This window comes from Microcaecilia unicolor, chromosome 1 (genome assembly GCF_901765095.1).
Source record: "Microcaecilia unicolor chromosome 1, aMicUni1.1, whole genome shotgun sequence".
NCBI classification, from domain to species: domain Eukaryota; kingdom Metazoa; phylum Chordata; class Amphibia; order Gymnophiona; family Siphonopidae; genus Microcaecilia; species Microcaecilia unicolor.
In genome coordinates, this window is record NC_044031.1 from 167,142,874 (window position 1) to 167,169,685 (window position 26,812).

At 46.5% G+C, this 26,812-nt stretch overlaps 1 protein-coding gene across 7 annotated transcripts in view; it reads left to right on the forward strand.

Moving 5' to 3' along the window:
• Positions 1–345: 345 nt before the first annotated feature.
• The window catches only part of CBX3 (chromobox 3), a 38,847-nt gene continuing 12,380 nt past the window's right edge, over positions 346–26,812 (forward strand). The window contains exons 1-5 of one of the 7 annotated variants that reach the window (XM_030202217.1): positions 417–438; positions 3,470–3,489; positions 6,753–6,895; positions 23,968–24,130; positions 24,555–24,649. In XM_030202217.1, coding sequence (XP_030058077.1) covers positions 3,487–3,489; positions 6,753–6,895; positions 23,968–24,130; positions 24,555–24,649 — 404 coding nt within the window. In that variant the 5' untranslated portion in view covers positions 417–438; positions 3,470–3,486. The other 6 variants (XM_030202210.1, XM_030202252.1, XM_030202227.1 and 3 more) reach the window with 6 other exon arrangements.

Consider the following 26,812-nt stretch of genomic DNA (forward strand, 5'->3'; position numbering starts at 1 on the left):
AGGCTTACACAATCCCCGCCTACAGTATGGCCACTATTGGATACATTTAAACACAACCACGTTTCTATAAATACATATAACAACGCATTACGTTTTTCCACTTTATTTGAAATAACCAGTAAAATGCTTTTTAATGTATTTCTATTTTAAGTTTTAGTACGTCCTCTCCCTTTGTCTCCGTAAGGCTCTCTAGACCTAAACCTTGTAATTCCCTTGTAAACTCCGAACGTTAGGTTGACGTCACAATAGAAGGCAAAAATTTGAAAAAGCTTGATGGAGATCGTTGGCGGGTTTGGGTGGCTGAAAGCAGAAACATTCTATTGTGCTATTGCGAACATTTAGGCTTTTCCTTGGCCCCTCCTCCTCCTGTGGCGCGCGCCATGACAAGCGGTGGCCTTTTTTTTTTTTCGGCGCGCGTGATCTTCTAGGAGAAAACAAGTAAGTGGGAGTTGCATAGGTTGTGTGAGTGTGCGCGCGCGCGCGGTTGTGCCGACATTTCTTTTCAGCTACAAAGCACACCGCGTGCTGCGCCGGGTGAGTTCATTTATGAAGTTATGGTTTGAGCTTCTATTGCTTGGAACAGTTCTTAGACTCGTTCGAATGGGCGTCGGCTTTGGCCGGATGTACTGTTGGAGCGGGGGAATGCATGCAGAGGCTCGACTGTACTGAAGGCCTCAGTGGTGAACTACAGGATAAAGCAGTTTTATTAAAACTGGTCTCTGCCTTATAGGTTTTAAAGGTGTGAGATGAGTAGGAGGAAGTTCCTTTTCCGTATTATTGTATCTTTCGGTTTTTTTTAAGCGTAAGATTTATTTATAGCGTGCATGTTCTACTGCAATTTCTAGCGCGTCAAAGGGCTAGCGGGAGAAAAAAAAGCTGGTCTTAAAACTTAACATGCATATAAGCTTTGACGCCGCTTGCGCGTGGATTTGGCGGTTGCAGAGGGAGGGGGGTTGTGAGTGGAGGCAGTGCTGAGCTCAGAGTCAGATTAACTTGCATTGCGGCTCAGATAAGGATAAGCTGATTATTGGATAGAAGGCGTTGGCGCGACGACGAGACAGGCCAAATCGGCAAGTTTTTAATATATGCATGAGTAAGTGTAAAGTTTGTATGGCTTTAAGGGGTATATTATGGTGATACGCCAAGGGTGCCCCACGCCCTGGCCGGAGGACTTATTTTGTCTTTCTTCTGGGGCCTACGATGCTGGCTGAGCTTGAAAGCAGTAAAATGGTGCTCGTTAGTCATGTTACCTTTTAACTAAAGCGGGGTGTTTTGCAGCAAATAAAAAACATCTTTTTTTTTTTTACGCGTTCACGTTCGCGCACGTCCCGCTAAGCCTGGATAAGTATTGGGGCGGCCTGACAGATCTAAGTTCACCTTTATGTACCCCGTATAACCTCGAACTTTTTAAGCAGGGTTCGGTCTCTATACTGGGCGGACCCGTAATCGGGTCGTCTTTTCCCCCTCGGGCTACTGGTGATGGGGGGGGGGGGGGAGTTCACGGTAAGTAGAGGTAAAGATGGCGCTGGAGATTCGAGGCAAGGAAAGCTAGCAGCAACGCTTTGGTTTGTAAGGAGCCAAGGTTCAAACCATAGAAATCTGAATGCTTTCTCGTCTTTTTTTTTTTTGTACTCTTTGTTGGACTTAGTGATGCTAGTTGTTGTAAACGGATACGTTGCTATGTATGAGTACAGTATATTCAATGTTTTCTAAGCGAACATCCTAAGTTCACGTTCTTTAAGTAGCCAGGGGTGTACAGCAGCCAGAGAACCAGGGGGACGAAAGTCGGATCTCCCGGATTTTCTCAGTACGACCTTAAAAACAGAGCGCTGTTCAATTTTGATTGCCGCTGCTTAGGTACGGTGCGAGGTGAGAGAACCCGTGCTGATATGCTGTATCCTTTTCAAGGTCCCGCCTCCATGGGAGGTGCTCCTGGAACAGGGTACATACTGCCCTTCTGGTCGGAATCAGTGCTGGATCCAGCCCTTGTGGGACGAGAACTAGATCCCATCCTTTGGGTACTGGATCTGTGTGGATTTCGCCCATTGGGTGGGAGTGGGTGCTAGGTCTGGGTGGATGTGGTCATTCAGAATTTCTGAGGAGAATGGGTGCTGGATACAGCTCCTGGGAGATAGGGGTGAGTGCTGGATCAAGGAGGATCCAGCCCTTCTGAGAAGGGTGATGAGTCTTGAATTCAGGTGCAGCCATCCCTTTGGAGGACAATGAGTAAGTGGATCCAGCCTTTCAGCTTAGATTAGTTAAGGGGGTAAGAGTGGAGGAGAGAGCCAGTATTTCCGCAATGTGTCTACTATCCAACATTTTATAAAAGTAAATCTTCTTCCCCTACCCCACAGTTTTCAAATTGGCCACTGTTAGAAGCAGGATATTAGGATAGATGGACCATTGGTCTGACCCAGTGTGGTTATTTTCATGCCTTCAAGAAGGCTAATTATCCAGCTTATGCCCCCCCCCCCCCCCTCTCTCTCTCTCATTTGGCTTCTGACCTCCTTCAGGAGCTTCCTTTCTCCAAGCAGCACCAAGTTCAACTGAAAATTAAGAACCAAGGCACATTGTATTATTTTGACTGCAGCAGATGTTTGGGGAATTTATTAACCACCTTTATGAAGAGATTCACCAAAAATGGTGTACAGCTAGGACAGTTTAACATAAAACTTACAATTTTGTTAACAGCATAACGATAGTAAAATAACCAAGAATGAACACAAATACAATAAATGAGGTAAACTTGAAAATACTAAATTGAAAGCCAATAATAGAACTACAGTGAAATAGTGTAAAAAAAACAGCACTGGAATTCAAATAACAGAGATATAAAATGTTAGCATAATAGCAGTGATGCTGTAAGTCCCTGTGCTGACCTGTTCAGTCACTTTCTGCCATGTCCAGTCCTCCTAGAAAGAGAACAGCATGGGGAGGGGGCGGGACACGCCACAGAATGACTGAGCACATTAGACATACCAAAATCATTAGTGGCAATCAAAACAAAACAGCAATCTGTTTTTAAGCTCATGCTCTTAAGTATCTGGAATATCTATCTTATACCTGAACACCTCCTCTCCCTCTCCCCCCCACCCCCAAGGGGGAATGTGACTCTAGGCAAGTCATTTAAATCTCCATTGGCCAGGTACACTATACCTACCTGTATTATAATATGTAAACTGTTTTGATTGTAATTACAGAAAGATGGCGCATCAAATCCCATCCCCTTTCCCTTTAACCATTGTTTTCTATTGTTTGTTTTGCTATAGGGAAACTGATCTATGATCATTCTAATTTACCTCTTTATCTCTAAACTGCTCATCAAAGTTAATTTACATTTGTCAAAAATAGTGGTGTATTTTTTTCACACAGTTTAGTTGAATCTGATCAGAGCATTTGTGTAGCTATCCTTTTATTGCTTACTGCTTGTGATCACTAGATGGTTTAAATGTTCTGCTTTTTTCTATAGGAAGAAGGCCTGATAAGATGGTATTTGAACTTTAGCAATATGCCAAGCAAATCAAATCCCTAAAGGAGAAGAAAGATTCCACTTAAGATCCAAAAAAAAATAAGAAAAGTTAAAGGAAATGAGAGAATGAACAAGGAGTGCCAGAGATGCCCTAGCTAAGAAGCAGCAGTGTGCAACCAGGATTCTAGTTAACTCTCTTTTGCATTGTCTGTCCCTTTAATGATATGATATTAACAGGGTGGGAAGTCTTCAGAGAAGCTATATATGGTTGGGAAAATATTTTATGCATAACTTGTTTCAATTTGATGTGTCAATTTGATCTGTTCCCTTTGGTTCCCCACTCTCTCTTTCCCTGAAAAACTTTTCTGTGGTTGTCAGGGCTTATGTCCGTCTACAATAGCATCCTCTCTATGAAGAATGCATGGACATACTCTGCCCACTTGCTGGAGGAGGATTTTCCTGAGGTCTCCCATTCAACATAATCAGAAAGAGGCTGCCTGCAGATATGGAACCCCCATGCTGCAGTGTGCAAAACAATGTAGACCACATAAAGAGCTGTAATTCTATAATAGTCCTTCAGGGGCTGATGCTCAAAGGTCACCATTAAATACAGCAGCTGCGGGTGAACTTGCTAAGTCGCAAAGAGGATGACGTGCAAATAAGATGCACAAAGGTCAGCGTTAAATTTACATGCATGCGGTCCCTGGAAGCACCTAACTCATGCAAAGGTCAGGAGTTGTTTCTTGGGGGGGGGGGCAGCTCCTGCACTCACAAAAATAAAACTATGGAGCTCCTGTGGCAGTTGGGTGGGGGACCTGCATAGCCAGTTTGGATGGCAGCGGAAATTTGGGGGCATGCAGCTGAACAAAGGTCAGCAGAGCACCTGAAGTAGGAAAGGGCTTCCAGCACCAGGCCGGGGAGGGGGGTGATCAGGAAGCAGAGAGTGGACAGGGGGTTGGTGTTGTAGTTGCCAGCTCCTGATCTGCCATAAAATGTTGCACATTAAAAACAGGTGCTCCTTTCTGTGCATCACAAGGAATGCTCATCATATTTCATAATACTAAGCTCGTTGCACGCAAAAACACTTTTGTTCATTAGATGCTATTTAATGTTTGCTTTAGACTGTAGTCTAATGCAAATGTTGCAACCACGGTAAGCTTTTGTGCATTGGCCCCTCAGTTATCAAAAATGCGCAATGTGGTAATGCTTCTACCACTTCAGGACTCTCAGGTCAGTTAATACAGTGTTTAGTTGAGCTACTTTTTTTCTCTTTATTTTTTGCTATTTTGTTCATACTAGTCATTGCCAAGAGTTTAAATTTGTGTTTATAGTTACCTTTGTGTTCACAGTATAGCAGTACTTTAACCCCACTAGTGGAGAAAAATTGTGTGCTGAAGCCCTCTCAGTGGTATGTATTTGCAATTGATAGATGCTTTTAACAATAGGCATGCTTATGTAAAACTTCCCAATTCATTCTTGTATACTTTGTATGTTAATTGGTCTTATCCTTTTTACACCTTCTGGATACACCTTGTTATTGCAGAATGGGAGCCAATGAGAAAGATGTGCATATACATACATGCTTTTTACATTAAAATCATCCAGAAGGTGTAGAAAGGATAAGACCCATTTGTATAGATTGGTTAAACATACAAAGTATATAAGAATGAATTGGGAAGTTTGTGTGAGCATGCCTATTGTTAAAAGCATTTTATTACTAGTAAAAAAAGGCCTGTTTCTGTCAGAAATGAAACAGGTGCTAGCAAGGTTTTCCTCGGAGTGTGTGTGTGAGAGATGGAGTATGTGTATGAGAGAGTGTGTGTGTGAGAGAGAGAGAGACTGTGCATGTGTGTGTGATAGTGTGTCAGAGAGTGAGTGAGTGACTGGTCTCAGGACCCTGCCCCCCTGCAGCCACCCATGTCCAGCAACCCTCTCCCCCTGCAGCCACCTATGTCCAGCGACCCTCCTCTCCCCCTGCCCCCCCTGCAGCCACACATGTCCAGCGACCCACTTCTCCCCCTGCTCCCCCTGTAGCCACCCATGTCCAGCGACCCACCTCCCCTGCAGTCACCCATATCCAGCGACCCTCCTCTCCCCCTGCAGCCACGCATGTGCAGCGACCCTCCTGTCTCCCCTGCAGCCACCCATCTAGTCTCAGGACCCCCTTCCCACCTCCCTCTCTCCTGCCCCCCCTCCAGCCATCCATGTCCAGCGACCCCCCTCGCCACCCGCAGCTGCCAATGTTAACGCTGTCCAGCCACTGCTGCTTCTCCTGTTGAGCAGCAGCGGTCGCTACAAAAAGAAGAAAACCCATAAATGTTTTGAACCTGAAGCACAGCAGACAGCCATCAGGCATTGGCTGTCGGCTCTGCAGCCGCTCCTCCTCTCCCCACGTCGCTGCGCTCCTCCGGGGTCTTACTCCAGGGGCAGTGACGTGGAGGCGAGAGGAGGAGCGGCTGCAGAGCCGACAGCCAATGCCTGATGGCTGTCTGCTGTGCCGCGCTTCAGGTTTAAAACATTTGTTTGTTTTTTTTTCTTTTTGTAGCAAAAAATAAGAGAGAGAAGGTAGCTCAACTAAGCAACTTAGCCATCATACAAGCCAATATGTAATGGAGTGAGTGTCAAACATTGCAGCACATCTCACATATGAAACAGCTTATCTTCCTTTTGGATCACTGTGAAATAATGTAAAACCCTCAAATTTTAAGTGAAATGGGGTGAAATAAATGCGCAATTTGTTAAGAGTACACTGTATTGACCCCTTGCAGCCCAGAAGTGGGCAAAACGTGGCCACAACGGACCTTTTTGATAATTGAATGACTCTTAGAATTATAATTCCGTGTGTGATCTACATTTTTGTACACTTTTTGTGCTTGTGGATCCCATCAGTCTCTCCTGTCTTGCTGGCCTTGAGCAGCAATCATGATGATTGTTTAGGTTCTACTGTATTTTGTAAACTGGTCCTAGAGCATCCTCTAGCAGGTGGGTTTCAGTATAACCATAACAAATACACTTTAGAGGTTTATATCCAAATCTTCTCATCTCTGTGGTGATTAAAACCCAGACTAGCTAGGGGATGCTTCAGGAGCAGTTTGCAAAATACTGGGATATTTTCAGCCCTATTCATTAGTAAGATTTGCATCACGAGTATAATTGTGTATGCTTATTTGTCCCAAAGGAGGAAATTGGACATTTTGTGTTCATTTTCTATTGGCAAAAGTGTAATTTGAACATGTACTCCTTGTTTTGTTTTTGTTTTTTTTTGTTTTGTTTTTGTTAATAGAACAAAATGGGAAAGAAGCAGAATGGCAAGAGTAAAAAGGTGGAAGAGGCTGAACCAGAAGAATTTGTTGTGGAGAAAGTCCTAGATAGACGTGTTGTGAATGGAAAAGTTGAATACTATTTGAAATGGAAGGGTTTTACAGAGTAAGATTGTAGTTTATAACATAATATCGTAATCTACTGATATAATGTAATCTAGGATTAGTGTGCAAGGAGAGGTTACATAGGAAATGGGATAAGATACAAGTGCTAGAAAAAATAGCATAGTTAATTCATTAAGATAACTTGACCATGATGGGCTTGGTAAGATAGGTGGGATCTTATCAATTATTCAGTATTTAACTGCTGAGGAGATCAGTGTTACTCTGGGCATTTAAATGACTAAATTGTGTAATCTGTTTTGGAAGTTAGATATGTTGGGGGGAGGGGGTGGCAGGCAGCCCACAGTATGTGGCCGTTTTATACTGTCATAGTCATTGGTGAGGCTATTGATCTGCATGTGTTACATGGTGCCAAATTGAGACTGGGGTGTACAAATGGATCATACAATGTGGTCATTCAGTCCGGAAAACTAGTACTATGCAGAAAATATATATGTAAAGATTTGGAAACATTTTTCAATGAACATTCTGGTTGGTTCTGTTAATGTTGAGTCTGCAGTGGCCACTTTCCTTTTATCTAAAGTGGAAGCTTTTCAGTGGGTAGTACAGAACAGCTGCACTCAAAGGAAAAGAAGTCTGAAAGCCACCAACTTGGTGAGCCATCACTGTGTATTGCACCTTAAGGGGAGCTGTAAAAATTTTTCAAAAGCTGTTTATTCAAATAGTACTTGGAAATTGCCCTCATGATGATAACATGGTGTTTATTTGTGTTTTACAGGATTATTCTGAGATGGGTGGTATTGTAGTGATTTTTTTTTTTTTATTAAGTAAGAAAAATCTCAAATTACATACAAGAATTGCCAACTTTGTTCATTTGCTTCATATAACGTTACAGATTCTTGATTGCTGCTGAATGCTCAACTAACTGGATTATCTATTCTAGTACATTTTACCACTACCGCTGCCCTTCCCTCCCCCTCCTTGGCTAGGCTGACCTTCATTTATATATTGTTCGTATGGCTGCCACATTTTCAAAAAGAAGTCCATTTTACCCCGTCTCAATGCAGTTAGTTTTGACATCTGGTACAAGTATCCCACTTTGCGGAATACCATGCTCATGTCTGGCAGATTCGGCTGTTTCCAGGCTCTTGCTATTGCTATCTTTGCTGCCACCATATATTGTGTCGCCAATTTATGATGAATCATTTTAATCCCTGTGGGAGGAAAATGCAGTAGGCAGTGCTCTATCTTAACGGATATACCCATTGCAATACCGTATTGGCCTGGGCCATCACTTCTTTCCAAAATTTCTGCTCCTTAGGGCATTCCCAGAATATGTGTATGAATGTGCCCTTTGCCCCACAGTCCCTCCAACAGATATCAGAGAGACCCCCATTGATACGTTGCAATCTATCCGGTGTAGAGTACCACCAATAGTATATCTTAAACCCATTCTCCCTCGTGGATTGCGCTAAGGATGGTTTAAATAGTAGTCTATAACATTTCTCCCAGTGTTGTTGTGTGTATGTTGATTGCAAAGTGTCCTCCCATCTGCTGGTATAGATTCTCTATGGGTTCCCCCTTTGAATTAGGGCCTGGTAAATCCGTGTTACACTGCCTCTTCCCCCTCCTTTTCTTAATGCGCCTTCTAGCTTAGTTTCTTCTAATTCAAGCTCTTCCCTAGCGCATGTCCGTATATAGTACCTGACGCTACAGTAAAAGACATGATCTCTAGGGGGAAGCCCATATTCCTCCTGTAGCCTATCAAAGCTAACCATTTCTCCCTTCTCCCACAGTTGGCCCAGGGTATGTAATCCTGCCCTCGACCATTCCCAATATATTTTCTCCGTACCTCCCAGTTTAAACCCCGGCGCCTTTGATATAGATGTCTGGAGGGTAATATTTTCTCTCCGGGAACCACTGTTTCCTGATTTGGTACCACGTGGTCAGTATATGCCTAATCCCCATTGGCAGTCTTCGTGTCACTTCCAGTAGCTCTCTACCAGGAAACCACAGTGTATCTCCTAATGCTTGAGTCCCCATCCATGCCCTCTCCCAATGTAACCATTTCTTGCTCGCATACGGGTTCCAATCCGCTAGAATCCTTAATTGTGCTGCCTTATAATATAGTAGAAAATTTGGGACTCCCATCCCCCTCCCCGGCTATGCGGCTGGAACATGGTTGCCCTTCGCACCCTCGGGGGGCGTTTCCTCCAAATATATAGGAACAATTTACGGTGAAGTCGCTCAAAGAAACTACGTGGGATTGGTATGGGCAGTGCCATAAATAAATATAGCATTTTGGGGAGCAGCATCATTTTTATTGCTTGAATTCTTCCCATCCAAGAGACATTTAGTCCTTCCCATCTATCTAGCTCTGCTAGCAATTCCGCCACCTTCTTTGGGAAATTTGCCTGGTACAATTCTTCCAACCTCGGCGTCACCTGCACCCCTAAGTATCTAATGGATTTCGTTGCCCATACAAAAGGGAGGTCTGCCTTCATCTTAGCTGCTTCCTGTGGCGAGACCGTTAGGTTCAATATTTCAGATTTAGTAGTATTGATCTTAAAACCTAGGTTCAATATTTCAGATTTAGTAGTATTGATCTTAAAACCTGATAGTGTTCCAAAGTGCTCCATTACCTCTGTTACCCTCCTTATTGAGATTGCGGGTCTCGTCAGGGTGAGAAGCACATCATCGGCAAACAACATTAGTTTATGTTCTCTCAGCCCTTTCGTCACTCCCCGAATGTTGGAATCTCCCCTCACTGCGCATGCCAAGGGCTCCATAAAAAGGGCAAACAGCAAAGGCGAGACCGCACATCCCTGTCTGGTTCCTCTATGTAGTTCTATAGGCTTAGTGTATGACCCATTAATTTTTAGTGTGGCTAATGGAGCTTGATAGAGTAGTCTAATCCATCTCAGGTAATTTCCCCCTATTCCCACCTCTCGCAATACTGCAAATAAGAAGTCCCATTCCACGCAATCAAACGCTTTCTCTGCGTCTATCGAGAGAAGTAGGGCCGGCTGCTCCTCCTCCCTCACCTGTTGAATTACATGGAGCAAACATCTTATATTATCAAAGGCCTGTCGCCCTGCAATAAATCCCGTTTGATCGCTATGGATAAGCTTGGGCAACACTCTTTGCAGCCGTGCTGCTAATATTTTAGTGAATATTTTATAATCAACATTGAGTAGCGATATCGGCCTATAAGAGCCGCACTCCTGCGGATCTTTTGCAGGTTTCAAAATCAGGGTTATCGCTGCTAGTCTCCACGATTGTGGAAGTCTCTGCTCTTGCTCTAATGCATTAAAGAATCTCCATAGTAGTGGTGCCAAGTATGCTCTATATTGCTTATAAAATCGAGCCGGGAACCCATCCGGGCCCGGCGCTTTTCCAAGGGGGAGTTCCTTAATAGCCCGCTCGACCTCCTCTAATGTGATAGGTTCTGATAGCATCTCCTGCTCTGGCTGTGTCAAGTGTGGCATATCTATTCCCTTGATATATTCCTCTATCTCAGGCCCCGTGGCCTTCTGTTCTGAGTCATAGAGCTTGGAATAGTAATTATAGAATAGCTCCTGAATTTTTGTTCATTCTGACTAACATTTTGGCCTGCCTGGTTTTTGAGGCTTCCTATATAGGTGCGACTCCTCTGCTGCTTGAGTTTATTAGCTAAAAGTCTACTCGCTTTATCTCCAAACTCGTAATGTTCTTGTTTCGTTTGCTCTAACTGACTTGCTATTTCAGCCAACTGTAAGTCGTTGGGTCTCAGGTTGCATCTATGAAGTTGTTCCCCCACCCCAGAGTCAGAGGGATTCGCTTTATGAGACTTTTCCAGCTGTTTTATGCTCTCCCTTATTGATTCCTCCTGTTCCCCCTTTGTCTTTCCCAGGTGTACCCTCAGCGCTATTAACTGACCACGTAGTACCACTTTTAGCCCTTCCCATAAGCTTACTGGGTGTATTTCCCCTATATCATTGAACTCTATATATTCCCTAATATACTTTTCGACTTCTTGCACATTTTGTGGTTCTCGGAGGATAGTTTCGTCCATGCGCCAATATTTCGTCCCAGTATGGTGGCTATCTATCCCTATTTCCGTTACCACTGGGGCATGATCTGACCACGTGCGCGGTTCAATATTAATCTTACGCATTGCCCCTGCTACTATCCCATCCCCCAGTATCATATCTATCCTAGAATATGAGTTGTGTGAAGCTGAAAAGTAGGTGTAGTCTTTTTCTCGCGCATGTGTTGCTCGCCACAGATCCACCAACCCCCACCTATCCATGAATTTTTCTAGGGCCAGCCTATCCTTCTTTGCGTATCCCACTCCTCCCGTTGAGTTGTCTAAAGCAGGATTCACTGTGAGGTTGAAATCCCCCCCAATCACCACTATCCCTTGTACATGTTTCTGTAAAACTCCTTCCAGTTCTGCCATGAAGTTCCCCTGTCCCTCATTTGGGGCATATATAGTGAGAAATGTGTATAGCTTATTATATAAAGATGCCACCACCAGTAGGTAGCGGCCATTCTTATCCGCTACACTTTTCATTATTTTCCACGGATTAATATCAGAGAAGGCTATTAATACCCCTCTCTTTTTCTGCGAGGTGATGCTCGCAGCATGAAACTGTGGTTCACTAATTTTTCATGTACTTTTCTCAAATGAGTCTCTTGGATCATAATTACATCTGCTTTCAATCTTATCATATCTTTAAACAGTTTCTTACGCTTTATAGGGGTATTTAAACCTTTAACATTTAAAGTGACACATTTAAACATTTAAACAACATCCAATTATTCTGCTTCCTCCTGGTCAGCCCCCACCAAACTTGCCTCCCTTTCCCCTGCACCCCCAACCCCCCTCATCCCTGATTCTATGTCGACAGGCCCCATTACCACCATGAGGTATGTCTCTTGCAGAGGAAGTGTCGTCTCCATCTCTCCCTCAGCCTTTGCTGCTGACTCAACTCTTATGTTGGCTAGTGTCCTACTGTATTCAGTGCGCTATTCTCCTTGTATTTGTAAATCCAATTAGTCGCTTGTTCGCTCTCCTCATTTTCCATTTCGCTCCACCAGTTGTTTTCCCGATTGCTGTCGTCTCAGGCGGCCTCTCCCCTGTGATACTCTGCCATTTCGGCTTGCTGAGTGGTGGTCTAGTTAAGTGTTCCTTCTCGTGGGGCATCCCATCTTCCCCCTGCTGATTCAAATATTCCTGAGCTTCTGATATCAAGGTCACTCGACACTGTTTTCCTTCTTGTATAAATGTGAGGGCAAAGGGATACTGCCATTTATAGGGCACCCCTTCCTCTCTCAGCTTTGCTGTTAGTGGCCGCAGCTCACTTCTTCTCTTCAAAATTGCTGGAGATATATCCTGATATATTTCAATGGGTTAGGTCTCCCATGTTATCGGGGCGGCCTCTCTGGCTTTCTTCATTACCGCTTCTTTTTGCTGGAATTCTGAGAAGCAGGCAACTATATCCCTTGGCTGGTTTGTTTTCCTCATCCCCAGCGCCCTGTGTGCTCTCTCCAGACGTATTGATACTGGAGCACATGGTACCGCTGAGGTAGACAACAGTTGGGCCGCTATCCCCTGCGTGACCAGCCCACAGTCGTTATATTCAGGGAGTTCTGGTGCGCCTCTGATTCGGATATTTGTGCGACGACTCCTGTTCTCAAGATCTTCGACTTTTTATCCAGAAGATATCTTGTCTCTGCTTTTTGATCTTTCATTTGCTGCTCCAGTACAGAAACAGACTCCGCACACTCCTCCATTCCTGCCTCCGTTTCTGCTACACGTGCTCCCAGTTCAGCTATTTCCGCCCTGAGATCCGTTCCCAGCTGTGCAAAGTCCTGGCGCATATCTGTTATGCCAGTTTTAATTTCTTCTATCCAGCCACAGAGTTTGGCCCAAATTTCTGGAGTGGCCGCGCTTTCACCATCTATTATCTCTCGCTGGAGAGGGTCCGTATGCTTTTGGTTCGCTACTGTTGCATGGGCGCCATTTTCTTCCCCCTGCGTCTCTGCAGCTCTCTGGCGCTGCTGGTACGAGAACGCCGACAGATTTGGTTCCTTAGTCCGATTCGCTGCCATATCTAAGGGCGCTCACTATGTCCTCCGATTCCCGTTCCAGGTATCGAATTTTGCTGCTAATTATTGCTTTTTACTGGCTGAATCGCGGGAGCTCCAATTTTATTCAGCCATTCGCTGACGTGACGTCACTTCCTCTCCATATTGTAGTGATTTTTGATGGTTTTTATCTCAAGGCAAAGGGACATGGGGTCTGAAAGTAAATGGAAGGGGTGCACACAAGGCGAAAGGCTTCCCTAGGGTGCTTAACTTGACACCAGCCTCCCCACCCAGCAAAACAGTGCTTTTATTTTGTTTGCTAGCTTCACTCTAAAGAAGGGATTCCCAACACAGTTTTCAGGATTAGTTTTTCAGGATACTTACAATGAATATGCATGACAGATTACATTCATGTATATATTTCCTCTAGAAAAGGCAGGAGTGTGGGGAAGGGTGCTTGGTAGGCCAGAGTACCATATACACTTTGCACCTTTTGTCAGACATTTTAAGACAACTTTTGTATTTATACAGTTAGTGTGGTTGAGTAGTAGGTAAGACTTACTGTGAGAAGCACAGTGGAGCAAGTATTTCTAATACTTATCTTCCTCCACGACCCTCCAGACCGGTCAAGACGCGTGGGTTATGTCCTCCTACCAGCAGAGGGAGACTGAGAAACACTGAGCTTTTGAATACTGTATATATAACCTGTGCAGTACATCCACTAGCCAGTATTTTCTCAGTCTCAGCAGAGGTAGATGGACAGCCTGTGCAGTCTTCAATAGTCTGGTGAGGTAGCTTGATTATACGGTTAAGGGATTTATTCTCTTATTGCCAAATTTAATTTGTTCTGACTATTCCCTGTACGTGGGTTAAAAAAAAAAAAAAAAAGTAAGTGCTTCGGGGCCCTGGGTCCAGTGGGGCCCAGTTTTTCCCCCCTGGGGTGTCACACCTGTGTTCAGGTCCCTCCCCCTGTGCTGCTCTCTTTGGAGACTCTGGCAGCTTTGTGCCTCGGCTGCTTTTCTAATATTGTAGCCTTGAGAGCCCCTCACTTTTCAGCTGCCAAAATTTGGGTGATGTCTCTTTAAGAGCTATCTGAAGCTATTTCTTCATAGGAACGGACGGCAGGTTCGTTCCCTGTTAGTAGCGAGTGAGAGCAGTGCGAGTGCTTGTGCTGGGGAACAGTGAGTGAGAAGTTTCTTTTTGGCGCCGTTTTGCACAGCGTGGTGGGAGCTTCGGGATCATGGCAGGCAAACTCCTTCGCTGTCGCGCGCCGAGGAGTAGAAGCTCCGGGAGGTCAGTGCCGGTTGTGCGGCGAACCGAAGCAGGCCTCGCCGATGGCGGCACCTCCGGTGTTGAGTACGGAGGTCCCAGCGAGTTCGGGGGTGTCGGGGGCGGCAGGAGCATCGGCGGGGACGTTTTCGGCGAATTTAGTTTTGGCGGGAACGTCCGCCATTTTGGATTCCGCGCGTCCGGCGGAATCAGCTGTTTTTGGCCCTGCTGCTCCCGGATCGGCTCCGAAGGGGGTGCCTGAGGGTACAGGAGGCGTTGGTTTTCCTCCGGATTTTGTATGGACCCTCTATCAAGCCTGGAAGGCGGGACCCACACCTTTAGGGGAGGGGCCTAGTTCGGTAGTGACTAAGAGGCCTCGCTTTGAGTGGGACGACGAGGAGGGATTCTCTCCTGTAGGATCAGAAGGTGCTTTTAGTGATATAGGGGACCCTGAGGGATTTGAGGGTCCTCAGGATCCGGAGTTGGTGGTTCCTGGGGAGGATCCCTCTGTAGTGCGGATTTTTCACAGGGAGGAGCTTGCGGAGCTCATTGAGCAGGTCTCTTCCACCCTTAAGTTTGAGCAGCCAGAGGCGGCTTTGGGGGAGGCTAGACAGGTGGACCCCTTGGTTAAGGGGATTCAGCGGCAGGCTAGGTCCTTTCCCATGAATAAGGACCTCCGGGATATGGTGTTTCAAGAGTGGCATTCGCCGGATTCTCCCTGTAAAGTGTCTAAAGCAATGTCTAGACTGTACCCGCTCCCACAGGAAGATAGAGATTCCTTTAAGGCACCCACAGTAGATGCAGTGGTGACAGCAGTTACAAAAGCCACGGCTATTCCGGTGGACGGGGGGACTGCTCTCCGGGATCCCCAGGATAGGAGGCTTGAGTCCTTCCTCAAGCGGAGTTTCGATTTGTCGGCCCTGGCCCTGCAGGCCTCGGTTTGTGGGGGGCTGGTTGCGCGGGCGTGTTTCCGATGGGCCGAGAAGCTGCTTGATGATTCGGTGGAGGTTGGGACCTCCGGGGTGCAGGAATTAGCCAAATTGGAAATGGGATCGTCCTTTTTGTCGGATGCGCTTTATGATTTGCTCCGTGCCTCGGCCAAGAATATGGCTATGCTGGTGGGGGCACGTAGGGCACTGTGGTTGCGAGGTTGGGTCGCAGACGCGGCTTCCAAAGCCAAGCTTTGTTCGCTTCCTTTTAAGGGGTCCATGCTCTTTGGTGAGGATTTGGATAAGTTGGTGCGCGGGCTCAGCGATGCCAAGGCCCCTCGTCTTCCGGATTTTCGTCCTAAGGCGGCTTCCAGGGGTACTTCCTCCCGAGGTCGGTTTAAGGAGGCTCGCCGGTATAGGCCCGGGAGGACTAGTGGCTCCTTTAGAGGTCGGTTCTTTCAGCGCACTCAGTCCTTTCGGGGCAATCGGCGCGGAGGGCGTGATTTTCCCGCAGGAGGACAGGTGTCGGGGCGTAATTCGCAATGAAGGTGTGCGGGCCCAGGCTCTGGTTCGGGTAGGGGCTCGGCTGAGTCTGTTTTACCAGGACTGGGCCCAAATCACTTCGGATCAATGGGTTCTCGAGGTGGTGCGAGACGGATACGCTCTGGAGTTCGACGGCTCGCCTCCCGAAAGGTTTCTGGAGTCTCCTTGTCATTCGAGGCTCAAGCGGGCAGCGGTGCAGGACACTCTGGCTCGCTTGATCAGTCTGGGGGCGGTGGTCCCTGTTCCCCACGCTCAGCGCCACTTGGGCTGCTATTCAATCTATTTTGTGGTCCCGAAGAAGGAGGATGCTTTTCGGCCTATCCTAGATCTGAAGGCGGTCAATGCAGCTCTCAGAGTCCCCTCTTTTCGCATGGAGACATTGAGGTCGGTCATTGTCGCGGTGCAGGAAGGGGAGTTTCTCACGTCTTTGGATTTGACGGAGGCTTATCTGCACATCCCCATTCGGGCCGCTCATCAGCGATTTCTGCGCTTTGCGGTTTTAGGGAAGCATTTTCAGTTTTGTGCTCTGCCTTTCGGATTAGCAACGGCTCCTCGAACATTTTCCAAGATCATGGTTGTAGTGGCGGCGGCCTTGCGGAAGCAGGGTATTCTGGTGCACCCGTACCTGGACGATTGGTTGATTCGGGCCAAGTCCCAGTCGGAGAGCGAGGTGTCTACTGCTCGGGTGGTGCAGTTTCTTCAGTCTCTGGGCTGGGTAGTGAACTTCGGCAAGAGCCACCTGGTGCCGTCGCAGTCGCTGGAGTATCTGGGGGTTCTTTTCGATACCAGGAGCGGTCGAGTCTTCCTGCCGGGCCCTCGGATTCGCAAGTTGCAGGGTCAGATTCGTCTATTCCTGTCGGAGGCGGCTCCGACGGCCCGGGAGTATCTGCAAGTCCTGGGGTTGATGGCGGCCACCATAGAGGTAGTTCCGTGGGCCCGGGCGCACATGCGGCAGTTGCAGTCAGCTCTTCTCAGTCGGTGGTCACCCCTGTCGCAGGGGTTGGACGTGCGCCTTCGGCTGCCGGTAAACCCACGCCTCAGTCTCCGGTGGTGGCTAGACCCAAGAAATTTGGACAAGGGAATGCCGTTGGAGGCTCCACAGTGGGTGGTTCTCGTCACAGACGCTGGTCTCAGGTAGAAGCTCAGTGGTCCATCAATCGGTTGGAAACTCGGGCCATTCGGCTGGCGTTTCAGAGTGTGCTGTTGCGGAAAGCAGTCCGGGTGTTCTGCGACAATGCCACCGCCGTGGCTTATGTCAACCGTCAGGGGGGCACAAAGAGTCAGGCGGTCGCGGAGGAGGCGGCGCTGTTGTGTCAATGGGCGGAGGTTCATCTTCTAGCGCTCTCCGCGGCACATGTGGCTGGAGTGGACAACGTGGAGGCAGATTACCTAAGCAGGCATTCTCTAGACCCAGGAGAATGGGCGCTTCATCGGGCGGTGTTCAATCGCATTGTGTCGGTCTGGGGACTTCCCGTGATGGATCTCATGGCAACGGCCTGCAATACCCAGGTTCAGAGGTTTTTCAGTCGACGGAGGGACCCTCGAGCGGAAGGCATAGACGCGCTCCTGATGCCTTGGCCCAAGGAGTTGCTGTATGTGTTTCCTCCATGGCCGTTGGTCGGTCGAGTGGTTCAGCGCATTGCTCGGCACCCCGGTCAGGTGATTTTGTTAGCCCCAAATTGGCCGCGTCGGCCGTGGTACGGAGATCTGGTTCGGTTGGCAGTAGCGGACCCTCTGCCGTTGTCAGAGTCAGTGGTGTTGTGTCAGGGACCGATAGTTATGCCGGATCCGGAGCGGTTCTCGCTTACGGCCTGGCTCTTGAGAGGCACAGGTTAAGGAAGAAAGGTTTTTCGTCCAGAGTTATCGATACGATGTTGAGTTCGCGTAGGCAGTCCACTTCGTTGGCGTACGTCCGGGTCTGGAGAGTATTTGAGCATTGGTGTGCAGGTAGACAAGTTCTTCCCTTTCGAGCGTCGGTGACAGATGTCTTGGAGTTTTTGCAGGATGGTATGGACAGGGGTCTGGCCTTGTCTTCTTTGAAGGTGCAGGTGGCAGCTTTGTCGTGTTTTCGTGGGAAGATCCAGGGGAAGTCGTTAGCTTCTAGTCCTGATGTGGTTCGATTTTTGAAGGGCGTTAAGTTACTGCGACCGCCCCGGCGGCGGATGGTGCCTCCGTGGGATTTGAATCTCGTGCTGGAGGCTTTGGTGAGGCCGCCGTTTGAGCTCTTGGTTTCTGTTTCGGATAAGGATCTGTCCCTAAAGACGGTGTTCTTGGTGGCTATTATTTCAGCACGGCGGGTGTCGGAACTTCAGGCTTTGTCTTGTAGAGAACCCTTTTTGTCTTTTTCCAAGGAGAAGGTTTCGTTGCGCCCGGTGCCGTCCTTTGTGCCCAAGGTGGTTTCAGAGTTCCATGTGAATCAAGTTATTTCCTTGCCAGTTTTGGGTGATTTGGCGGGGGATGCGGAGCAGCGTCGACTGGCCAAGTTAGATGTGCGAAGAGTCTTGCGCTGTTAAATTTCCAGAACTCGGCACTATAGACTTTCTGATCGCTTGTTCGTTCTCCATGGTGGTGCAAGAAAGGGCGCGGCAGCTTCCAAAGCTACGATAGCTAGATGGTTGAAGGAGTCAATTGCGTCGGCGTATTTGCTGAAGGGCCGCATGGTCCCTAAGGAATTTTCGGCTCATTCTACCAGGGGAATGGCGACCTCCCGGGCGGAGAGTAGTATGATTCCGCCGTTAGATATTTGTCGAGCGGCGGTTTGGTCGTCATTGCATTCGTTTGTTAAACATTACAGAATTGATGTGCATGCCAAGGACGAGGCAGGCTTTGGGGCTGCAGTGTTGACCTCTGGCCTTCGTGGATCCCGCCCTTAGGATGTTTACTGCTTTGGTACTTCCCACGCGTCTTGACCGGTCTGGAGGGTCGTGGAGGAAGGTGAAATTAGATCTTACCTGCTAATTTTCTTTCCTCTAGACCCTCCAGACCGGTCAAGGCCCGCCCTGTCTGTACTTTAGGCCAGGAGGTTGGTTTGGTCTGGTCTCTCTGTTGTTCTATCTTGGCAGCTGTTGAGTGTGGTTTCTATGGTTTCAGACTTTTGTTGGTATGAGTCTGGTTAGGTGTGACCGTGTTTGAGAGTCCACCTGTGGAAGCACACACAATAAAAAGGGCACAATGAAAGATATGAAGAAAGTGTCCAGTTGGCAGTGACCACGTACAGGGTTGTTAGTTGTAGTTGGTGTTTTGGTTTTCTCTGCTTTGTCAGGGTTATACTGGCTAGTGGATGTACTGCACAGGTTATATATACAGTATTCAAAAGCTCAGTGTTTCTCAGTCTCCCTCTGCTGGTAGGAGGACATAACCCACGCGTCTTGACCGGTCTGGAGGGTCTAGAGGAAAGAAAATTAGCAGGTAAGATCTAATTTCACCTTTCCCCCTAAACCAACCTCTCCTCCCCCATTCTCTCTTTCTGTGGATAACACTCCCATCCTTCCTGTCTCATCAGCTCGTAACCTGTGGCTATTTTTTCCTTCCGGATTCTCTCTTGCAGAGTTCAGACAGATATGGGAACACGGAAAGGATTCTGATTTCTGGATCAAATTGCAGTTATTTTGAAGTTCTTATTTGGTTCTCTGTTTTTCATAGTGAGGATGGTTTCTGGTTGTTATTGGTTTCATATTTTTGGCCTTGGCAAATGCTTACGAATGACATACTAACTGGGGGGGGGGGGGGGGGGCCCTGAGTGCCCAAATTTACTTGCTGCTCAGCAGAGTCCTGTATCATTTCTGATTTTGTTTTTTATTTAAGTACACTGGTTTACCTGAAAGAAGAAAAAGGGCTGTTCTGGAAGGCTGTTTTTTTTTTTTTTTTACTCCTTTTGGTTTTCTTTGTCAGACCAGCCTCCATGCAAGGTTGCTGGTGCAGGATAAAAACATGGCACTGTTCTGTTTCTCTTTTGTTGCACAGAATCTCTTGTTAGGACAGAGTTTTACCCTCAACTTTTGTTTTACCTAATGTCCATGTTTTTCTTCTCCTACTGTAGATGTTAAGTGGACTGGGTTGGAAGGGGTAGATCAGGATGATAGCTCCAGAGCCTACAAAAAGCCTAAGAAGGAACTAGACTTAAATTTGGCAGAACAGCAGTTTGGGCATGAGGAAGACATTCTCTTTGAAGGGAATGAAGTTCTACTGGAAGAGGATCCTTCTATGGTCCACATTTTTGATAGGGCAGACTTGGCTATTTAACTTCCCAGGTTTTATCCATTCTTAAACTTCAACGGTAAGTCTCTAGTTCTGCTTCCCAAGATCCCCTTTTGGTTGATATCAGAAGGCCTTCCAGGGTGTTCACTATCATTCAGGTGATATCACTTCTGCAGATTGGGAGGTTCCGGATGATAGCTTTCACATTAAGCAGTTTTTCCAAAGACACGCAGGCCGTTGTATTCTTGGCATCTGGGTGATGTCATCCAATGCTGACTAGTGAGTTCAACAATTTTCTAGCAGCGTCCTGATGTCACCCAGATGTGAGAATACTTGACTTGCTGTCCTTAAAGAACACATTCTACAAGTGAGTAACTTTACTGGTAGGCTTTACCCAGTAATTTCTCAGGAATGTGAAACATTCAAGTTGTGACAACGAAGACTACTATCCCGGTTGAGGAGATCGCAGCATTTAAAGGTCCCCAGAACTGCAGAGTGGAGTCTCTTGAAGACTCTGCACGTAGCAATCTGTGGAAACTATGTATTTTGGGCATCTTTTTCCTTAGCGTCCCTCTGGACCGGCCCCTCAATGGAGGCTGACCTCGAGTGGGCTACTGACGCAGCCATGGCTGACATTGTGAACCTTGACTGACCCTCAAGAATCAGCCCAGCCTAGGCATAAATGAATGAAATGTAATCTGCAAGCCAGTTGGGGTTTTCCCGATGGCAACCCCCATCAAAAGAAACAAAAAGCTGGGTGGACTGTCTGTAGGGCCTAGTCCACTCCATGAACCTTCAGCACAGATGAGGACACTGTCAAGCCCTAGGGTGCCCTCGGTGTCAGGTCTGATGATGACTGGTCCCTGGGCCCAATATAAGCACCCAATGTCGACAGCAATGGAAACTCTCGATGCCAGTGTACTCCAGTTTGTGCGGCCATGTATGTTGATGTTTCTGGTGCTGGTGTCTATGCACCGGACTTTGAGGAACCATAAAAAATACTCCCGGTGTCTTACAAGGGCCTAGCGGCTATAGGGAACAGTGCACTCTATGCCGGTGCAAAGCTCAGTGCTGGCGTTGAGGTTTTGTTTGAGTTTCCAAACACGTTTTTTCTCTTTGAGCCTCCCTGGCCAGCTGAGTCCTTTTCTTAGGCCAGCTGGGAAGGGTGTGTTCAGGCCCGAAAACACTAGAGACACCAAGAATAGGTGTCCTTACCAGAGATGGTCCTATTGCACCGGGCACAAAGCCACTTGGAACCTTCAATGACATGGAAGAGAACAGCCATGGCCAAATGAAACGACTCGATGGTGACCTTAAAAAGGGGCAAATCACCAAGAAAAAGCATAAAGATAAGAGCCCGACCGGAGCTCGGGCCTAATGAGCACAGAAAAAAAATAATAAACTTTTAAAAGTGGGGAAAAAATGAACCTATAAGGAGTAAAAGGAAAGAAGCCCCAAAAGGGAAAAATGGGAAACACTGGTTAAAATCCCACCGGGAAGGCATGAAAAACCCTCCAAAAGAACTAACTGCACCAGATCCAGTGAGGGAGCCACAAAACAGCTCGTCTTCTCCTCACAGCAGATGAGAGAAGCCTGCTGGTCCCGTCTCTCGTAGTATATGGGAAAGCACTCTCGCATGCGCAGCAGGGACACTGACGTGTCTTTGAAGATGTAATATGCGAGGGAGTCACTTGACACTATGCTGAAGGGAAGACACTGATCTGCTCTTCTGCCATCTCCCCAGTGCCTCCGCACTATTACCAGCGTCTTTTCCATAAATTCAGTAATGGAGGGTGATCTAGGCTTTTGTAACCACAGCCCACGAGGCCTGCCATTCTTTTTGGAAACCGCATTGCAGACAGATCAGTCTGAAAGGAAAAGGATCACGGGCGAATGCTGGAATCCAAAATGGTGATGTCTGCTAGCCCCTCCATATCGGCGGTAAGCTTGGTGTGGGCCGTGGAGGTGACTGCAGCTTTGGAAGTTGTGCAAGCCAGGAAATTACAGCCTATAGAGTCAAAATTGGAAAGGATGGAAGCAAACCTGGACAAGTTTAACTGTGAGTTTGTCATATATCAAAAGTGCACGAGCGATTTGGAAGACGGGGTACAAGGAGTGTCTGATAACTCAAGCCAGCTTACAATCTAAGGTTGCAGCGTTGGAGGAGAAAATTGAGGACCTTGAAAACAGGTCACGGAGAAATAACTTGCACTTAATCGGCATGTCGGAATCTATGGGGGCGGGGGACATTGTCCATACGCTCCAGTCTGTTTGAGCCTTCATTCCAGAAATATTCGTTTTTGCACTGTTTATCCAGCCAAACTAAGAGTCATTCATCAGACAAAGACATTATTCTTCAATATGGTGGCAGAAGCACAGAGTTTTTTGAACCAACTTAATCAGGAGGAGCAGAGCTTTGCAGCCCAGGACAACCCTTGAGTTTATGGGACCCTGCTTCCTGGAGCAGCAATTTACAAAAGTGTGGGTCCAGCACCTACTGTTGGTTTAAGATGGACTTTTTAGTCTTCGTCCCTTGATAATTTTTTTTTAATTCTCTCTCTCTCTCTCTCCCCCCCCCCTTACTAAGGAGACATGAAACTGAGGGACCTCTGTGGGGCTTCTTTTAGACTTGGTGGTATCTGTTGTGGAACATTTTTTTTTGGAACAGGAGACCTCTGTGTGGGGTCGCTTATATACCGTGATCTTTACCTTGTATCTCCTGCTGTTTAATAGCACAGCTTTAGTTTGTTGGCAACATTACAGGGTTATTGCTGTTGCCAAAGGCTTTCTGGTGCCTTTGGTAGAAGGATGATTACACTCTGGAGTTTGCTCAGCCTCTTCCCAAGACATTTCTGGAATATCCCTCCACTTCTTGCTAAAAAGTAGCTGCAGTTTGACAGACCTTTATTCAAGTTACTCTAGTTAAAAGGGGGTGGTTCCAGCTCCACCTTCAGAAGAGAGAAAAGAATGTCATTCAACTTGTTTTGTAGTTCTGAAGGTACCTTCCATCCAGTTCTCAAGGTTCTAAGTTTTTGAACAGACTCCAGCAGCTGATTATAACTATGCTGTTAGAGGGGAGGAATCAAATGGACTTAGCCTCTGTTCTTTCTCTGAGATGAAAATCCCCTCCTGAGGGACTCTTTCACAGGTTTTGTGAGGGTGATGGCGGCTGCCCATTTCCGTTCTGCCTCTATTAAGACATTTGCAGTGCGGCTACGTACTCTTCTATCAACACTTTCACTGCTTCCTACTGTCTGAAGCAGTATTCCAGGCGGGTTAGCCGGTTTGGACAAGCAGTCCTGCAGAAACTTTTTACTGTTTAAAATCCAACAGTATCTTCTGGCCCGTTATTTACTTAGTTACAAAATTCATCTTTATTGTGAGCCTGATAGCTAATGAGTTCCATTTGTGAGAATATTATGTCTGCTTGTCCTTGAAGAAAGCTTAGTTACCTGTAGCAAATGTTTTCCGAGGACAGCAGGCATATATTCTCACATCCCACCTCACCTTGGAGTTGTCTTAGTGTTAACACTGTACTGCATGTCCTGGTCCCATGCTCATGCGTTGGGTAGGAAGGCACTCACGCTTGCACGGTGGGGGTACTGCCTCCAAGATTTAAAGTGACACTGCGCTTGGCAGTGTCCACATAGGTTCCATGGATCATGTCACCCATATGTGAAAATATATGCCTGCTGTCCTCAGAACACCTGCCTTAGGTAAGTAACTTAGCTTTAAGATAATTTCCAAAATGTATTTGACTATTGGCCATATTTGTGTGGGTGAAAGTACTGCACAAGCTAGTGGTGCTTTGAGATTCTGTGGTTGTTGGGACTTCCTACTTTAGCTTGGACTGCAGCTGTTCTCTTCTACCCCCCCCCCCCCCCCCCCCCCCCCCCAATGCTACTATCTTTAAGGAGCCACTTAGTTCCTCTAAATTGTTCTTGCCAGTTGGGAGTGTAAAGGTAAGAATTCAGGCAAACCAGATGACTCAGCACGGGCTAATATTCTTGGTCTGCAAAACTAGTCTCTTGGTAACTGGCAAGAAATGTATACTTTTAAACTAAGAATGCCACAGAGTTCTTACTTTGGTTTGTTTTTGCTTCAGTGCTGACAACACGTGGGAACCAGAAGAAAACTTGGATTGTCCAGAATTAATTGAAGCTTTCCTCAATTCACAAAAAGCTGGTAAAGAAAAAATAGACAGCAACAAAAGAAAATCTTTGTCCGACAGTGAAGATGACAGTAAATCAAAGAAGAAGAGAGACTCTGTAAGTTGTTTTTGTGTGTGTGTGTGTGTGTGTATATATATATATATATATATATATATGTTTTTGCTAGCGTAACACTGTCTACTTTTCTTAACATACCAGATGGAACTTGCATGTTTTTATCTGCTGTTATTTACTGTTACTAGCTATCTTGGTTTTATAATGTATATACAGTTTGCCTTTCTGAAACTGATTTGTGTTTGGATATGTTTCTGTGTGTTATGGTAATTTAAGCTCCAAATAGTTGCTTATGTAGTAGTAATGTGTGGATTTTACTGTTTGCTGCGTTTCCATTTTTAGTTTTGGTATAGATAGTGGGTTTCAACATTCACTCCGTTAAAAGCAATGTAGTAAATATTTGCATAATCAGGATTACTACTCTTAAGCATCCTGTTTTAATTCTAAAACTTTATTCTTAAAACAGATTGACAAACCACGAGGATTTGCTCGAGGTCTTGATCCTGAACGAATAATTGGAGCTACAGATAGCAGTGGTGAACTAATGTTCCTTATGAAATGGTATGGGAAGAAAGTAGTGAAATGCAAGATTAACCCTGTTACAACATGTGGGTTAGGAGTTGAGTGCATGTGAGATGACAAATTCATTTTAAATGATGAAATCTTGTTATAGTTTATTGTAGTAGTCTTTGCTGTAAAGTGGAGGCCAAAGCATGCACAGGACCTTGGCAGGGCAAAGCAGCCAGTACTTAGATGTGGGGTTTGAGAAGGCTGGGCTGAAAGTAACTTGTATACAGAAAAGGTCTTCTGTCCATATATACTTAGTTCTCTAACTTAACACATCTCGCTCTAAAGTTTGTGTTACGGAACCTGGAACTCCTTTTTGCATAGAAATGCTTGAGCCATTTTGGGGGGGGGGGGGGGGTGCTTTCTGTGGAACCCTGGACCCCAGGTCCAATTTTGCCCATTTTTGAACTTGTACCATATTTACTGGTGTTCCTTAATGCCAAGTTTTGTCCTGTTCTGGTACATTTTCAGGGAGTTATGTTTCTAGATGGACATATATTCTCAGCCCCTTTAGTGTAATTATTTCCAACTTTAGTTGGGTTTCTAAGGTGGACTTAGCTGGCACACAAACTTTAAGTAAAACAATCACATAATGATATAGATCTGAGTGGACTTAAGACTTTGTTTAGAGGGTATACCATCAATAGGAGATGTCAGCACGCTGGATACTCACATTTCCGATTTCTGTATTTAACTAAAACGCTCAGCCAGTTAGCCACTGTTGATATTCAGATTCTCCAAAACACCTGGATTACCTGGCAAGGTAGACTTTTAACCCATTTTTCTTTCTTGATGTACCTTGAGTTTGAAGAATACAAAGGTACATCAAGAAAGAAAAATGGGTTAAAATCAGAGAATGGAAGCTCCTATAGTTTCCCACTGGGTTTCAGCACATTATTCTCTGGAAGATATGAGATGTGTGGCGCTTATACAGATCAAAATGTATAGAGGTGGTGATATCTCATATCTTCCAGAGAATAATGTGCTGAAACCCAGTGGGAAACTATAGGAGCTTCCATTCTCTGATTTTTAATATTACTAATGTGCTCAGCCAAACCCTGTTTAAATTTCCTACTATTTATTTTATTTATTTGTTGCATTTCTATCCCACGTTTTCCCACCTATTTGCAGGCTCAATGTGGCTTACAATGTATAGTGTGACTTGTGTAGTATAAATCACACGGGCACATAATACAATAAACTACTTGGCTACTTGCACATGTTGTAATATCTCTGAGGTAAAACTTATTCATTGTGTGGGGAATCAAACATATAAATGGCGAGTGACCCGTACTCACTCGCAAATGCGCAGTAGAGACTTCCCTCTCTGCCCCGCCCCCGCTTCAATACAGGGGCGGGACAGAGAGGGAAGTCTCTACTGGCATGCTGCAGACGTCGGAACCGCTCCACCTCCCCCGGAGTTGCCGCCGCCCCTCCACCCGGCCCGAGCAGCACTGTAAACTTACATTAGCACGCAGCAGCAGGCACATCAGCAAAGCTGCCATCGGGCTTCCTTCTCTGCCTTTGTCCCGCCTCGCCGACGTTACGTCACACGAGGGAGGGACACAGGCAGAGAAGGAAGCCTGCCCCGACGGCAGCTTTGCTGATGTGAGTTTACAGTGCTGCTCGGGCCGAGTGGAGGGGCGGCGGCGGCGACTCTGGGGGGGGGGGGGGGCTCAGAACCCCCCTCCCCCATTCCAAAAGTAGCGCGTTTTCACGGGCTCAACATCTAGTATTAACATAATTGATGGTCAAGGCAAATTTACAATACATGCATCGTCCACATGGACTGTGACCTATATCAGACTGCACAAATCTGGATGTTTTTAAAAGCTCACCTATATGTTGGCACTTCTGTATACAATTTTGGGGTGCTCCCTGAGCTCAGAATGAAACCCGAGGACCTGACGGGATGAGAAGCTGCCTCCAAGGTTAGTGGTTCCATGGCCAAAATACTCAGCACCTTTGCCATCAGCGAAGGTAACTCCTGTCTCATAACAACCTGGCTACCGCGGGATCATCACCCTCTTCCGGGTTTAGCTCTCCCTTCACTAAGGGATCCGTCGGGGAGGGGCATGAGGCCTCTGACAAGGGAACATCCAAAGTGTGATCGGAGGACCAAGACCTCATTCAGGTCTCCGTTTCTAGATTTCTAGC